At 50.6% G+C, this 16,039-nt stretch overlaps 4 protein-coding genes across 4 annotated transcripts; 3 read left to right on the forward strand and 1 right to left on the reverse strand.

Annotated features, from left to right (window-relative positions):
• Positions 1-466: 466 nt before the first annotated feature.
• APUU_30935A (M28 family metallopeptidase) lies at positions 467-3,163 on the reverse strand (the record flags this gene model as incomplete). Its single annotated transcript, XM_041702083.1, has 2 exons — positions 467-652; positions 707-3,163. The coding sequence occupies 2 exons, from the start codon at positions 3,161-3,163 to the stop codon at positions 467-469; spliced, it is 2,643 nt and encodes an 880-aa protein (XP_041554904.1).
• Positions 3,164-6,518: 3,355 nt separating this feature from the next.
• Positions 6,519-8,017, forward strand: erg13 (hydroxymethylglutaryl-CoA synthase; the record flags this gene model as incomplete). Its single annotated transcript, XM_041702084.1, has 3 exons — positions 6,519-6,575; positions 6,637-6,739; positions 6,798-8,017. The coding sequence occupies 3 exons, from the start codon at positions 6,519-6,521 to the stop codon at positions 8,015-8,017; spliced, it is 1,380 nt and encodes a 459-aa protein (XP_041554905.1).
• Positions 8,018-9,616: 1,599 nt separating this feature from the next.
• On the forward strand, positions 9,617-11,587 carry APUU_30937S (uncharacterized protein; the record flags this gene model as incomplete). Its single annotated transcript, XM_041702086.1, has 1 exon — positions 9,617-11,587. The coding sequence occupies one exon, from the start codon at positions 9,617-9,619 to the stop codon at positions 11,585-11,587; it is 1,971 nt and encodes a 656-aa protein (XP_041554906.1).
• Positions 11,588-12,119: 532 nt separating this feature from the next.
• APUU_30938S (FAD binding domain protein) lies at positions 12,120-13,957 on the forward strand (the record flags this gene model as incomplete). Its single annotated transcript, XM_041702087.1, has 2 exons — positions 12,120-13,263; positions 13,311-13,957. The coding sequence occupies 2 exons, from the start codon at positions 12,120-12,122 to the stop codon at positions 13,955-13,957; spliced, it is 1,791 nt and encodes a 596-aa protein (XP_041554907.1).
• Positions 13,958-16,039: the final 2,082 nt, after the last annotated feature.

Genomic DNA, 16,039 nt, shown 5'->3' on the forward strand with positions numbered 1-16,039 from the left:
GAACTAAGCACACCGTAGACAGAGGGTAGGACGATCCAAAAAAAAAAAAAAAAAAAAAAAAATGAGGCGTGATGAAATGCGATATGCAATATGTGACGGAAATGCAAGAGGCATCTCTTTCATAGGTTACAGGAGAGCTATATAGGTACAAGAGATACGTAAAAGTGGAAGTCAAGCGCATTTACTTTTGAGTTAGAAGTGTTCGAGAAAAGATCGGATTCGTCTCATACAAATCGGGGTGCAAACAGTGATGAGGAACTAGATTGTTGGTGATGATGTGAGATATACATACAGAGTAGGATGAATACGGTGATATATACGGTAGACAAGAGGCCACGGAGGTAATGACGGCAAATAGGTAGGTAGCTGAGTCTAGAAAGTTCCCGGGGAGGTAAATCGGAGAATATATATGCACATGGTGTAGTCGCTGAGAAAAAGAGATATATACGAGTAGAAAGGAGGTCAATCAGTCATGTAATAACTTGTCGCCCGCATCGAGGATAATGCCGGCGATTCGGTCCACCCATTCCTGTGTTAGCGTCCAGTTTTTCGCTTCGAGACTGTCCTGGATAGCTGGGAAGATGGCGGCGTCGTAGCCGGACCAAAGCTGGGGCCCGAAGACAACGTGTTTGAATTGTGTGCGGTTGGGTATCTAGAGTTGGTTAGTTATCAGTTGCTTCAGTGTCAAGTGATGTATTGTACTTACCCCGCCACCAAACCGGTTGTCAAGAAGGTTGACGTCGAGTTTAGCCATCCGGAAATTGTGCGACATGCGCTGCAGGGCTATCATGTTATTCTCGAACCCACCAGCACCCCATACAGCATCGTGCCATAGCTTCGGCCACTGCTGGAACTGCTCCGCGTCCACTCGAAGCTTTGAAGTGGCGTTGTACAAAGGTGTTAGGTTGACGGAGGCATCCTTTGAGGCGCTGTTATCGACGGGCACATCCTTGGATTTTGCATAACGTTCCAGGTCAATAACATAACTAGCCAAGCGCTCTGCGTATACCTCCACGTCGTATGGTAGGATCGGGTTATCCGCAAATTGAAGGAGTAGTAGGCCCCAGAACTGGCCAAGGATCTTGTGATACTGGAAACCAGGGTCTCCAAATTTTGACATCCAATCATAGTTTTCATGGCAACTATGGTATGGGTACGGGTCTCCGGTGAACCCAAAGTCTATACTGGAGATTCCGGCGAGATCCTGGAAAGGCACATAATCACTTCCGGCTCCTAGAGGTGGGAACCTCTTCTTTTTCTGTTCCCAGATGTCTTTCAGTGTCTCATTGGTGACAGGATCCGAAATTCGGCCTAGAACTTGCATGACAACGCGCTCATATAGAGGACAGCCCGCAGCTTCAAAGTCTGTGCCGCTCACACCAACGTCAACGTTGATATAGGCGTACGCATTCCCACGCAGGTTGTCCATACTTTCCTCCACGTGCTCGGTAGAACCGATCAGGTTATATTCTTCTGCATCCCAGCTAGCAAACTCGATCGTCCGGAGTGGCCGCCAGCCTAACGTCAGAAGTTCACCAAAGACACGGATAAGCTCAAGGAAAACAGCAGTCCCGCTGCCTGGGTCTGCACTTCCCAAACACCATGAGTCGCGATGGTTACCGACGATGATTTTCTTCTCGGGTTCTTCCATCCCGTAAATCCTCCCAATAACATTGTATATGGGCTGTCGGTCTACATCATCTTGAATGTTCATTAGATTGACAATAGGTGATTTTTCATCACCTGTCCACCAGTGCTTGACCTCGGGAACACCACCAACCCATTTCTTCGGTACCTTTGAGCCATGACCCTCGAGCACCTGCAGAAGCCTCTGGGCGTCGCGCCAGGCCAGAGGAAGACTAGGTATCCCTGGTGCACCAATAGCCTGATCAAGGCTTAACCTCGTTTTCATTTTAGGGGTTGATGCAAACCCCGGGGAGAGGAGATCTCCAACCACGTACGACATCTGGCTGACGGCGCCTCTCTGGACGCCATCCGACGGCATAAACCGTCCATTCGGGTAGGCTGCGCCTCGAACAAATCCATCGTCAGACGGATCGGAGTAGATGATGCAGCCTGCAGCACCCACGAGTTCGGCGGCTTTGACTTTCAAAGCACGATCTGACTCGGTCCCATAATAACGAACAAGAGCGATAGAACCATTCAAGTTAACCCCCTTATCTGTTAAATGTTGAAAATCCTCCCGAGATCCGTAATTCGCGTAAACGAGGTGACCCGTGACATTTGCTGATTTTGAGTGCCCGTGAAATACGGGAGTTTGGGCATCCTGCTCTTCAAGAATGGCCTCCCATTTGAGGTCAGGAGGATCCACGATAGCTACCCTTCTTCCATCCTTCTGGGGGTAGTTCAAGTACACCTGGTACTCTTCCATGTTTATCGCCTCCAAACCTGCATCCTCAAATGCTCGTTGTATCCATTCGGCAAGCACGTAGCTTCCTTCCGTGCCTGCTATGTGCGGAAACTCCGTCACCCTCCTTAAATTCTCGGCGATATTTGACTCGTTGATGTGACCCTGTACGAAATTCTCCACTGACGCCGCGTTATAGGTCTGACCGACCACAAAGCGTGAACTGAGATTAAATATATCCGAAACAACGAAAACGTAAATTATGGCGACAACGAGTAATAGTCCGAACAGGCGAAGCATGATGATACATCCATTAGAGCTCAAGCTCGTCCGGGCTGCATTCAGGTCAATAGTAAATTTGAAATTCGGTAGATACTGACGGAATGGGAGGTTTATTGACGATAAAGTTCGGCCTAGATTACTGAAGGGCTTCGAGAATCGAGATCGTAACCGGGAGCGCTGAGACGTCTGCTGGCCATCCTCGACATCCATCTGGTCAAGTTCTCCGCGCAACTCCTCCAGCGACCCCCTTTCCGACGCAGCAGGTGAAGAGGATAAATCATCGACACTATTTCGGACAGATTCTACTGTAGGAGGATGGTACCCATGCGGTCGGGTTTGAGGCCCGTCGCGGGCGGCGGTTCTGCGGTCATCGTGAAGCAGGGCCTGGCCTTCCGGATCGTCACTGCCTTGGTCGGGGAGATGCGTTCGGGACGAGCTGGCTCGGTTGGCGGTCGCCTCTTCATAAGACGGTATCGGAAGGGAATCATATTCATATTTCTCATCTATAGCCATGGCGGATGGATCGGGGCTCTATGGAGCCGTGCGAGCAGGACAGAAAGGCAGGGAGCGGCGCAGCGGGATCATGATCTGGGGAAAGGAACGGCTAGGATAGACATGCTCCCTGAAACGGAACGATCGAAGTAAATCAGCGGCGAGAACGAGCGATAAGAATAAAGGGATTAAAATCAACAAGAAAAAGAGAATGGATGGCTTCTCGTCGGGAAAGGGTCGAGGAGTGTCGATTACGGGGTAAGGATGAGGTGAGGGAGTGCGAAGCCACTTGGGATTGGCGTTGGCATTGGCATTGGCATTGGCATCTCCAAACGCTCCGGGCGAACAACCAGAACTCACGCGTGGCGCAGGCAATTCACGAACAGACCCACTGTAACTATCAGGCAGACAAGTTCAGTGGTTTCTGGAATTCTGATTCCATTCCGAGTTTGGGGATTATTAAGGAGCATGAAGCTTTTGACTGGGCGAGGCGACATGGAATGGAACTGCATTCCTGCAGCCATCTACAGAGGCTGTTATACTCGCCTCAGACCGTCCTTGTTCAGGCCGCTTATCAGCCGCCGTTTCAAGACAAAACCGTGGCTCAGCAGACACTTCTCATGCCCAGACCATCTTCCAGACGCCCTGATGGGCTGGTGGCTCGATGGCTACGTTTCAGCATGAATCACGCAAGATTACTAATTATACATAGCATAACTTAGTTCTTCAATCTACCGCCTTAGCATGTGACTCGCTGGTATATCCTGACTAATCATGTTTTTATCCCAAGACATCATTCGATTATTCCGCTGGTAATTCCTGATATATGCAGAAAGCTGGTCCGTATAATCCTTTGGAATCAGTAAATTGTAGCAGAGCTACCAATTTTGGTATGGTGTCGTGCAAACTGGCCGCTTCTGTCTGTACGCTGACTATATATCCTGACTACTCGAGGAAAAGTTGCATAGTGCTTTTAAGAGATATACTTATACAGGTATGAGCAGAATATCAACACTTAGTTAAGGAATCATGGAATGATAAGGTGGTAGCTGTGTTGGCTTGGAAATGAATGTTGGTCTACTTTCTATGGAGATATATAAACTTATTATGCAGGGCGCCACAGTATATAATGAAACCTATCCGTATTTAAAACAAAATTCTACGATCACCACTGTGAACACGCCGACATAAAGCAGGTTAAACGTACTAGACCCTCTTTTCTTTTGAAACCAAGCTGTTCAATAGATGGCCGTGGACGTTAGAGCCGAGCTGTCCCATCGCTGACCACCAAGGCAAAGGAAGTGGATACTGGGCGAGAAAGTAACAGCCGTAGGAAAATTGCTTTTTCGAGTTTAGAGTGCGGGTAGATATATTTCACAGTTAACATAGTAGTTAGCACACATCCTATATATCCTTAATCTTCATCAGCGGAGGAAGGGTTGGACTCTAGGTAGCTCTCAGCATTACTAGCGCAGCCGCCCCGCCGTGACGAAGTTGTATGACCACGTCGAGCTGCAACCATGATAGTGGTGGATTTCATTACAATATCAGAGTAGTCATAGTTTTAGATGTTTCGCTTGAGAGTGCTCATCGCTGTATGTGTCAAAAAATAAACGTGGGTGCACCAGAATCAAATGGAATTCTTCGGCTGAGTGAATGGACCCACAAGATAAGATTGATAATTTTCTTCTCGCCGCGATTCAGAAGCGCCTCGGCCCTCGAGTCTCGACTCCCGACTCGAGAATCGAGATCTTGAATCGATGATCGATTATTCCCCGGAGACGGGAAGTGGCAGGTGCCGATGTCGCAGCTTGTACGCCCCTCATTGGCTTCATACTTCATACTTTAGAGGCCCCTTTCACGGCATCCTTCGGCACCCTCTCATGGTCGAACTGGTACTAGGAAAACAACGCAGAAATACTCAGGTGCTCCATAACGAAGGACATTTTCAGGAGGCTGCGCCTTGTCATAATGGCTACGGGGAAACTCATCGGGTAGATACCTACGACCCCCCGCCGGAGGGTCGACTTTCCTAGTGTAGGAACTGCGAGTGGAGGAAACCAAGAACTTGACACATTTGAGAGCGCACTGTTGATGTTCCACTTTGATAGGTTGCATCGTATTTCTTATAAAGGTGAAAATGCGTCGGACATCGATTTGACTGAATGAAACCTGATAGCGAGATGGTTCTGCTCGCCAGTTGTGCTCCCGCTGGACAGTATCTCAATACCGTGGGCCGGCGGAATAAGATGACATCTACGCAGTAATCGCAATCACTGTTGCCTATCGAAAGCAGTCAGAATCTCAATTTCCTCGTCTTGAAGGCTTCCATTGGACGGTCACTGTGTTTAGTGACTGAATATACTGAGAAACAAAGACCTGAGAAGTGTTCACAATGGCGGACTCGGAGTAATTCACACTGCAGGTAGCAAGAAGCATGAATTCGGATTATCTTTGGCATGTTGGGTTCGAAGGTGTTGAATCGTGAACGATTAAGCTGTGCACATGTTGATAGTCGTTGATAAAGTTACTTGTACAGGGCGGGGTAGACGGGTCTATGGTACTTGGACATCTGCATCGTAGTTTCGACTAGTGAAAGCTCACATCCAGACAAGCCTTGGGATAGAAGAGTCGGTGAGTACCGGACAGAAGGAGAAGCGAAGCTCCTGAGCAGATCGGAGAGCTTCCTGTCGAGGTGATTCCTGCGAGGTTCGGGACAGGATGAAGAGTACTGCGTATACCAGATCCTGGACACGGTCGACTTTTAGGGATGTTCCCAACAATTGTGGAAATCACTAAGCAGATCCCCAGAGATTTCCAGGCGAGAGTCTCGAGATACACCCGACTTTTTGGCAATTCGTGTGAAAGATAACTGCACAAGACTTGTTTCCTCGCAGGACGGCGCGTTGGAGGACCAGGACCAGCGTAGGGTGCATCAGCCACGGCGAGCACTAGCCTCAGGCACAGGGTTGCCCCTCGGAGGAGAAAAAAAAGTTGTATCGGCCCCACCGCGGAGCTCTCGAGTGGCACACTACTGCATTAGTCGCTTTTCCCTTTGACATTCTTGCGTGTATCGGCGAGTCCTTGAGCTGTGCTCCCAAACAGTGTCAAGGTGAAGGAGGGGGCCACTCTCCCTCAGGGACAGGACCTACGCTGCATTTTCTGGCCTGGCTCTTCGACTACTTATACAGCAGGCCATCATGCTCCTTGGGCCTTCCAAACAATCCTCGTCTCATCTTCTCCTCCTCAATCACTTCGACTTCTCCCCCTCTTTCTCTTCCTTCCCTCACTCCTGTGTACAGCTTAATCACGGTTGTCGTTAGCTATTCCCTCACCACATACTAAATACTACCCCCCTTCTTCCGACACCGCCACTATGTCTCGCCCCCAGAACATCGGTATCAAGGCCATTGAGGTCTACTTCCCCCGTCAGGTACGGAACCGAAGTTTTTTTCTTCTACAAACAGATCTCGAATCTAACGGAATTGTTATAGTGTCTCGACCAGACGGACTTGGAGAAGCACGATGGCGTTAGCGAGGGAAAATACACAATTGGTCTTGGACAAAGCAAGATGAGCTTCTGCGACGACCGCGAGGGTAGGTTTTGAAAATTCGAGTTTGCTGCTTCGTCAATACTGATTTTCATTTGCGATAGACATCTACTCCATTTCCCTCACCACCCTCTCCTCCCTCATGAAGAAGTACGACGTTGACCCTAACTCGGTCGGTCGATTGGAAGTCGGCACGGAGACTCTGCTGGACAAGTCTAAGTCCGTCAAGTCCGTCCTCATGCAACTTTTTGCTCCTCACGGAAACACCAACATCGAGGGTATTGATACCGTCAACGCCTGCTACGGAGGAACCAACGCTGTTTTCAACAGCATCAACTGGGTGGAGTCTTCCGCTTGGGACGGCAGAGATGCTGTCGTTGTGTGTGGTGACATTGCTCTCTATGCCAAGGGCAACGCTCGCCCTACTGGTGGTGCTGGTTGCGTCGCCATGCTGATCGGTCCCGACGCTCCTATCGTCTTTGAGCCCGGCCTCCGTGCTTCGTACATCACTCACGCCTACGACTTCTACAAGCCCGACCTTACCAGCGAGTACCCCGTTGTTGATGGCCACTTCTCCCTCCGCTGCTACACCGAGGCCGTCGATGCCTGCTACAAGGCCTACGGTGCCCGTGAGAAGACCCTGAAGGAGAAGACCCAGAACGGCACCAACGGTGTTTCTCACGACGAGTCTAAGGACCCTCTGGACCGTTTCGACTACATCCTCTTCCACGCCCCTACTTGCAAGCTTGTACAAAAGTCTTACGCCCGTATGCTGTACAACGACTACATCGCCAACCCCACTCACCCCTCGTTTGCCGAAGTCGCGCCCGAGCTCCGCGACCTCGACTACGAAAAGTCTCTGACAGACAAGACTGTCGAGAAGACTTTTATGGGTCTCACCAAGAAGCGTTTCGCCGAGCGCGTGCGCCCTGGTCTTGATGTTGCCACTCTCTGCGGTAACATGTATACCGCTACCGTCTACGCCGGTCTCTGCTCTCTGCTCAGCAATGTCACTTTTGACCCTAGCCAGCCTAAGCGCCTTGGATTCTTCTCATATGGCAGTGGTCTTGCCAGCTCTCTCTTCAGCGCTAAGGTTGTCGGCGACGTCTCTTACATTGTTGAGAAGTTGGACCTTCACAACCGTCTCGACGCCCGAAACGTCCTGCCTCCTACCGATTACGAGGCGATGTGTGAACTCCGTGAGCACGCCCACTTGGCCAAGGAATTTAAGCCTGCCGGCAACGTGGAGACCCTCTTCCCCGGTACATACTATCTCACTGAGATTGATGGCATGTTCCGTCGCAAGTACGAAACCAAGGCATGAATGATGACCCGCATATAATCCTCTTTACTTCTGACGGTCCTCCTACGACGGAGAACACTGTCTATACGACCTATTAGATTCCCTCTAGCATGATGTTTGCTTTTTTATTCGTCACGATAGAGTTGTTTTGCACATTCCGTTATATTTTCCTGGGCAACAAGGTGGCGCTGGATTACTTCCGATTTCGTGGGAATAGCACCCAAAACGTATTTTGAATTATCATAATATCGCTAATTGAACATATTGACCATGATATCTTTCCAAGGAAGCGTAGAACATGCCTGGTGAACCGGGCTGTAGACCGCACTGTCAAAGGAGCAATTGGGAACCGCCTAGTATTGTAATTCGCGTGAGCCTTGACGCCGTGTTCCTGCGGCTCCTGCAGCTCGGTTGGTGGGATCGACCCCAGAAAAAGGCCTATTGGTCGATTGTGCAAGCGGGATCGCCAGCGGAAGGAACTGAAAGGTCCCGTGCGCTCTTCAGCTCCAGATTTCCTCAACCTCCATCTTCACTGCTGCTCCATTTCTTCTTCCATCCAATCCCAGGGCTGCAGTCGTCTGGTTTTTCTTTGGTTTCTGACGAATGCCAATTTATTTGTTTCATCTCCGCCAAGATCGCTACGCTGATGATGGGAAGATACGACCTCCACCGATCCCGGCGCCTAGCTGGCTTGGGTCGCCGGCGCGTACTGATACCACCCTAACTGGCGTAGTCGCTGATGATTGTATTCTTAGAACACTCTGGGTATCTGGAGCCTTCATGCAGACTGGTTGAGCATAGGAATTGCCTGCCGTGGCATTTGGGGTGCCCCTTCTCGGATCCTGACCGTTCCGTATCAACACTGGCGCTTATACACCCCCTGCCAGAGGCACACGCACCATCAAGGCATTTTTGATATCCTCGGATGTAGCAGCTACCCACACTCTGCTACTCTAGCCGCCGAGCTGCTGAAACCTCAGGCTCTATCCACGCTTGGGTAAATTTAGCTCTCTGTTGCCTAGAATAGACGAAACACGCCTGCTGCCGATTATAGATCCTCCCTGGCGCTTGCGCGAACTATTCCTCTACGATTGACATATGAGGATATCGGCGAGATGCAAAATATAGTAACATTTTGACGCGCAACTACTAGCTGAAACACTTGTGCTTGTTGAAGATCCATTAGCCCTAGGATCATACCAGGAAGAACGGGCAGCTTGGGCCTGATTCTGGCTCAACTCTGCCGTTTTGGCAATGTTTGCGGCGTTACTATGGAGCTTTCTCCATGTTTCAGGATATTTGGGCCCTGATTTCCCAGTGTATGGGTTGCTTCTATTTTAGCACTTGCACGACTCTGTTGCCCTCAGCCGAGAAGCATTTAACATCCAACCATTCCCACTTCTATCCTCAATTCCAGTCTCGTCTTGTCATTCGCAATTACCATGGTTGGAATTTGATCTTTTGTTCAGCTTTATAAAAGTTTCCTACTTCTGCAATCTCCTTCTCTCACCTCTCGTTTGTGCATTGCTACTGGAAGCTGGCTCTTCCTGCGACAGCCCATCAACAGCTTAATACGCCTATCATATTATCCTCTCTTCATAATACCTAAGCTAGAATATCATGTCCCTGGGATTCCCTTTCTACCGACCCACCACTCCTCCTGTTCATTACCAGGAGCTGGCTGGTCAGTCGCATAACCGCAACGCATCGGACTCCTCTATATACTCCAACGATTCGTCTCCCTGGTCTGCTGTCACCTCCGCTACGAGCCCGACGGTAGATTCTCCTCCACGGTATCAGCATGGGCCTGCTCTCCTTCCGAGAATCAGGCATCAGGACGTCGTTATCGAACCACCACCGGCGGCTGGACCCCAACGCCATCGTCGGTTCTTGTCTAACACGCGGAACCCGCCGGGATTCGTTCCATATCCACCACAACGTCCGTCGGTCCAGCGCAATGTGGTTGAGGTATCGGACAGGCTTGCCGCCATCTCATCTGCGCACACCTCTCCTGTCTACAATTCCTACAATGAATCAACGCTTTCGTCCCCTGTGAGCATGGTTCCATCACACAAGCGCAAGGAATCTGGCAAACATTCACGCTCGGGATCTGCTTCAAGTATCGATGAAGAGACCTTGAAAAGATATGGTTACCCAACCTACCGGCAGTTCCCAAAGTACCATACGGCTCAACCTCAGCCTCAGCCTTCGCCAACCGCACCTATCACACCGGCTACGCCCAACATCATGGTGTATCCTCCACATTTACGGGACTCTTCGGCCGATCCCGGTATAGTGAAGACCCAGGAAGTTACTGCGCACGCACCAATTGCAATCCCACCATCCCCATGCGGGTATTCTCAAGTCCCTAGTGCCCAATGTTCACCTATTGGCCTTGTTCACCCTACTGTTAGCGCTTGTCCACAGTCGACCAGTCTTCTTTTGTACCTTACAAGCCCAACGCAAGCAATCAATCTAGTTCGCAATGTGAGCGTAGCCCCTACTCGAGGCCTGCACGACTATTTCTGGTGGGATGTCCGGAACTTGCGCAGCTGGACCTCCTTCTCTTTGGACACTTTCGACTCAATCAAGGGGCTCACAAAACTATTGAAGACCGCGATTCCTTCGAATATGACCCCTCCAGCTGTAGTGCAGAACAATCGTTTGTCTCCAGACTCGGAAGCTGCACTCATTAGTCTTGTCCAAGATATCTACGCCCCGCGAGTGAATGCTGCCCTCGGGGTATCCCTGGGACCCGAGCATCTATCTCTTTACCCAGCTCCAGCTCCTCGAGCTTCAGCAAACAACAAAAACTACGGCGGACCACACTTTCTAGCCAACTACTCCTCAGACAGTGAACAAACCGCCGCAGGTCTACCTCGCGGCCGCCTTGTTGGGATAGCCAAGAGCTTTGACCGCTGGAATACAGGGATGCGTAATGAAGCGCCTCATCGCCGCGTGGAGTACCTCAACGGCCTTGCTCATCTCCAGCGATGCATGCGAGAACATTCCTGCCGCTACGGTTTCATAATTACTGAGATCGAACTCGTCTGCGTGCGAGCAGGCTGCGATCTGGGCGACGACGTTCCTTATTTCGGGTTTCTGGAGGTCTCCGCGCCAATTCCAACCAACATTGCAGCCAACGCAAGCGGATTCGGAGCTGGGAGCGGATCGACTGCGTATGCATCACCTAGCTCGCCTGCTTCTTCCACCGATAGCTCCCTAGAGAGTCAGTCACCACCGCTGCACCATGAGGAGTACTCTCTCCCAGCACCAGAAGCCCTAAATGCTCCCATGACCGCAAGCTTAGCCTTATACTTTCTACTCATGCTCTCCAAATCCGTCCCCCTTCCCTCTCAACCCTCTTCTCACCTCAATGTCGGAGGACCGGGTGCGCTCACCCGACAACGGACCCTAACGGAGGGCAAAGACAAGTGGATTCCCGAGCCGCAGATTGGCGAAAAGCGCGATGCGAAGAGGGTAAGAGGATGGATCTGGCCGCACGATGCCTGGCATCGACGGGAGGGTGGTGGAGCACCGAGGGCTCGGGCGACGACAGTTCCAGCGAAGCAGAAAAAATGGCATAAGTAGGCCATAGGGAGGAGGGGAAAGGAACGGGTATACTTTGAAACTTACGGCCGCTTTTTGGATTGGACTTTTGTTTTGTATTGTTCATTTTAGCAACTAATGTAATTCCTTTTCTATTATTACTGCTGTCGTTTGCATCATACTTAATAATAATAATAATGATGATGATGATGATGTTCTTAAGGACCTTGTTATTTTAGACAGCAAGGCGGGATAGACTTGATGCAATATTGACCCCAAGGTCCCCCGGCCTACCCCATACAGTCAAATCACTGTGCATCACCCAACGAGCTCCCACTTATCTCCTGCTGTGTAAACGAACGATAAGCAGCTATCCTATAAGTAAGTACCTTGGGGGCCAAGTACCCTGGGGAGTGCATCCACATGAGACCACTTCCTCTATAAGTCACACCCTCCGTATATAGTCACCCAGCCACCATAGCATAACATTTTCATTCAAATAAGCACGCTTACCAAGTTAACACTTCTTTACCTTACTCGCCTAAAAGACAAATAAACCAAATCAGAAAGAGAAATGCACCTCCATGATATCCTCATAATTGGCGCTGGCCCCTGCGGTCTCGCCGTCGCCGCCCGCCTCAAAGAACACACGCCGTCTGCGATTTTCACCGATGCTGAGCATCAGCGGTACCACTGGATAAACAAGCATAAAGGTAGGATGAACTTGGTGAGGTCGCGGCGGAGGAAGAATCCGAGCTTGGGTGTCCCATTGCCGCATGGTACTACTACAGGTGGTGCTGGTATGAAGGAGCGGGAGAAGAAGAAGACACAGATGCGAACTTCCTCGGTGTCGTCGGGGTCAAGCGAGAATAGCTCTAGGTCGGATTCTAGTGCGACAGGGAATGAATCTGCGACGTCTGTTTCTGATCATGGATCTGACAGCGAATATGAAAAGGAGGAAGAGAATGGGCCGTCCATGCTTGTGTTAGACTCTACAGGAACGCAATGGCTTGAGAGATGGAACCGTGCGTTTAAAACCCTCGAGATCGAGCAGCTCCGCAGTCCTATGTTCTTTCATGTTGACCCCGGCGATCGAGACGGAATGCTAGCCTATACAACCGAGCAAGGACGAGAAAAAGACCTTTGGGAGATATCGGGGTGTGTTGGGAAAGAGATGTCGAAGCATAAGAAGAAGAAACAGCAGAAGCAGAAGCAACGAAACATGAAGGTGATTGGGGATACGGAGATTGACGAGCGAGACAGAAAGGATTACTTCTCGCCGAGTACAGGCCTGTTTTCGGACTACTGCGAAAGCGTTGTTCAGAGGTACGGGCTTGGTCGCCCGGGGATGATTGCGGAGGGAGACGTTGTGGGCATTTGTTTTAATTATGTTGACGAGCTGGATTCGTCGAGAAAGGTGTTTACGGTGACCACGAGGGACGGAAAGGTGTTTTACTCCAAGGCTGTGGTGTTGGCTGTTGGACCTGGAGGGAGAAAACTCCTGCCTTTCCCTTTGAGCGCCGAAGAGGCAGAGGGCGCCTGCCACAGTGGTGAGATTCGAGCATTTCCGAGCCCCAATGTAAAGAGGAAGATTCAACAACGGAAGGAGACGAATGTCGTCGTTGTCGGCGGTGGATTGTCTTCAGCACAAATTGCCGACATGGCGATTCGAAAGGGAGTCACCAAGGTGTGGTTTATCCTGCGTTCTGACTTCAAAGGTAGGCTTCCCTCCCTCTTTGACCAGGACAAAGACTGACGGGTGCAGTTAAACACTTTGACATAACCCTAAGCTGGATGGGAAAGTTCAAAAACTACGAGAAAGCCGTCTTCTGGTCGGCGGATACAGACGAAGAGCGTATAGAGATGATCAAGACAGCTCGCAACGGAGGCAGCATCACACCTCGATACCAGAAGATTCTTCGAGACCATGCTGCCCATGGGCGGGTCTCTATCCACCCGCGCACCGTCATCACTAGTAAGGAGTACTGCAGCGCCTCCAAGACCTGGCGCTTGGTTACGGATCCTCCCATCCCTGACCTTCCAGAGATCGACTACATGTATTTCGCAACGGGCATGCACATGGATGTGTGTGAGCTACCGTTGTTGCAACAGATGCACCGGGACTATCCAATCGAGACGATACAGGGCCTGCCATGCCTCACAGATGATCTTATGTGGCAGGCTGATGTGCCGCTGTTCTTAACAGGGCGACTGGCAGCTTTGCGTCTGGGCCCAGGGGCGCCTAACCTCGAGGGTGCAAGGTTGGGTGCAGAAAGGATCGCCTGGGGTATGGAAGAGGTGCTGGGTAAGCTTGCGTTTGGTAAGGATGAAACGGATGAGCAGCAGGTCGACCAGTCAAAGGAGTGTTTCTGTGGATTGGGGAATCGATATGCCGGGCTGGTTGATTCGTGATGTGGACTGAATATGGGCTGGGTTAAACCTAGATAAATCAATTAATGTTTGAAACCGGGCAGAAATGAATAGTTTGAAGATGGAAATAGAAACCAGCATCCATGATCTTCGTAATATGCACGAGGGAGGTTCTCGAGTACGAAGAACAGATGGAAGGTCGGTGTGATGCAATCCTGTAGCAGGTGCAGGTCACAATTCGCTCTTTCCTTCTTTTTCTGTTCCAATGCTCCTTCCTTTGTGTCTCCGCCCCAAAGGTAGGAACCTTACAATCAGTTTTCTACTCTCGGCAGGTGCAATCCAGGTCCGGCCCGGGAATAGGAAATAATACGTGGACTTTAGTTACCACGGATACCTACAGAAGGCTGACATCCATCTACAGGCTCCGTCAAAGCCATCTTGTTGGTTTGGCAGACTGGTGTGCTCGTCGTCAAACCAGAGGCCTTCCCGAAGACGACTCTTGAATCACAACAAACGCCAATATGACCAGAGAGGAAATTGTGAGGTGGAACAGAGGGCTGTGCAGCTGACGAATCATTGTGTCGGTGTACAACTGGCTCAATATGCCTGTAATTCCGACTGTGGCAGGCATAACCGTCGACAGGCTCGCCTCGCCATCTCGGTGCCTTCAACAGAGTTGTGTGCAGGCACTGGTGCTGGTGGCGGGTAGTGGCGGAGATCAGAAGACCGCTAGGTAGCGGAGGCATCCAGCCGATGCATTCGCTAATATACAAACACAGCAGTGTGGCTGAGACGACGGGATATTGTGGAAGAGCCTGGGTTGGTCCGTGCAATGTATGACCCATCAGGTTACCGACAATACGATGTTGAGGACACGCTATGAAAACAGTACAGCTCATGGGTATTCAATCCAAAGCCCGGGCTATGTCTTACAAAGGCTGTGAGGCGAAAACGCCTCGGGCTGTATGATGGGTCGTGTCCTGGAGCTGACGAGATAAGACCTACCTCGTTATCCAACACTATCAATAGAAGCAGCGGAGACGCACCCGCACCGCGGAGCGGGGCCGCGTCCTCAGCGTCTGGGATAGGATATCTAGAGTAATACAACTCATGCTTCGTCATGACTAGGGTTCTCGACCAGCGAGCAAAAGAGCCCTGAGTTTGCATAGCCAAGATAAGCCCCCTTTTGTATGGTGGATGGATGCCCAGTGTCAGCTTACACCTTCGTATAGCTCCATGAGCCTCGTAACTCGTATGCGGCTCAGTGTGTGAATAATAGGTACCAGTCAGCAACACATGGCTTCAGGCTTACCCTGTAGTCGTCTGTCCATACGAGTTTGCAGTGCCCAATACGAAGGGGGCTGCAACGATGATGCCTACGCCGATAGAGAGATCGTCCGAGAAGGAATCTGACAAGCTCACAAATTTGCCCAAATTTTAGCCCTTGTCTATGCACGTTTAACCTTGTTCTTATTTAGCGAAATCAAATGTTCATCCCATTTGTGCTCCGCCTTGTCAGGGTAAGTGTCGGTCAGCGATATAGGGTCAAAGCTCGGCAGCGCACCCCTTCACGAGGCAGACTTCCATGTGATTGGAATTTTATTCACATGAGACTGCGCGTTTGCAAGACTCTGAAGTCCGAAGGCGAAAACGATGTAGTTGCCTTTGGGCTGTTGGGAAGCTCAACAGACAGATGTATCAGCCACATTCGTGGCGGTGCATGATGAAGGCGATTATGCGCCACACTTTTAGCCTGCACTGTTGAGATCCCAAGAGTGGCTGTGGAGATGAAGAGCTAAGCTAAGTGAAGATCAATATTTGTGAAGCCACAAAGGGGGTTTCATTTGCTTTTCATGGCCTAGCCGACCCGATACTGCATAGTGCATTCATCAGTCACCGCCAGTGATTGTGAAGCTGCAAGATAGCTGGGGTCGAGGCGTCGAGGCGCAGCAGAGTGGCCAATCATCCGGCCATCCAACCAGAGTCGGCGTCTCCTCTGACCAGATTTGAGTTTAGGCTATGAACAACGTCATCACTGCAATTTCATTGGTCTGTCTGGTTTGCCGCCTCAATGTGTTCTCCCCGTGCGAAGCTGCGAAGCGCCAGCATGTGGACAGATCAGGA

The sequence above is a fragment of the Aspergillus puulaauensis genome, chromosome 3 (genome assembly GCF_016861865.1).
Source record: "Aspergillus puulaauensis MK2 DNA, chromosome 3, nearly complete sequence".
NCBI classification, from domain to species: domain Eukaryota; kingdom Fungi; phylum Ascomycota; class Eurotiomycetes; order Eurotiales; family Aspergillaceae; genus Aspergillus; species Aspergillus puulaauensis.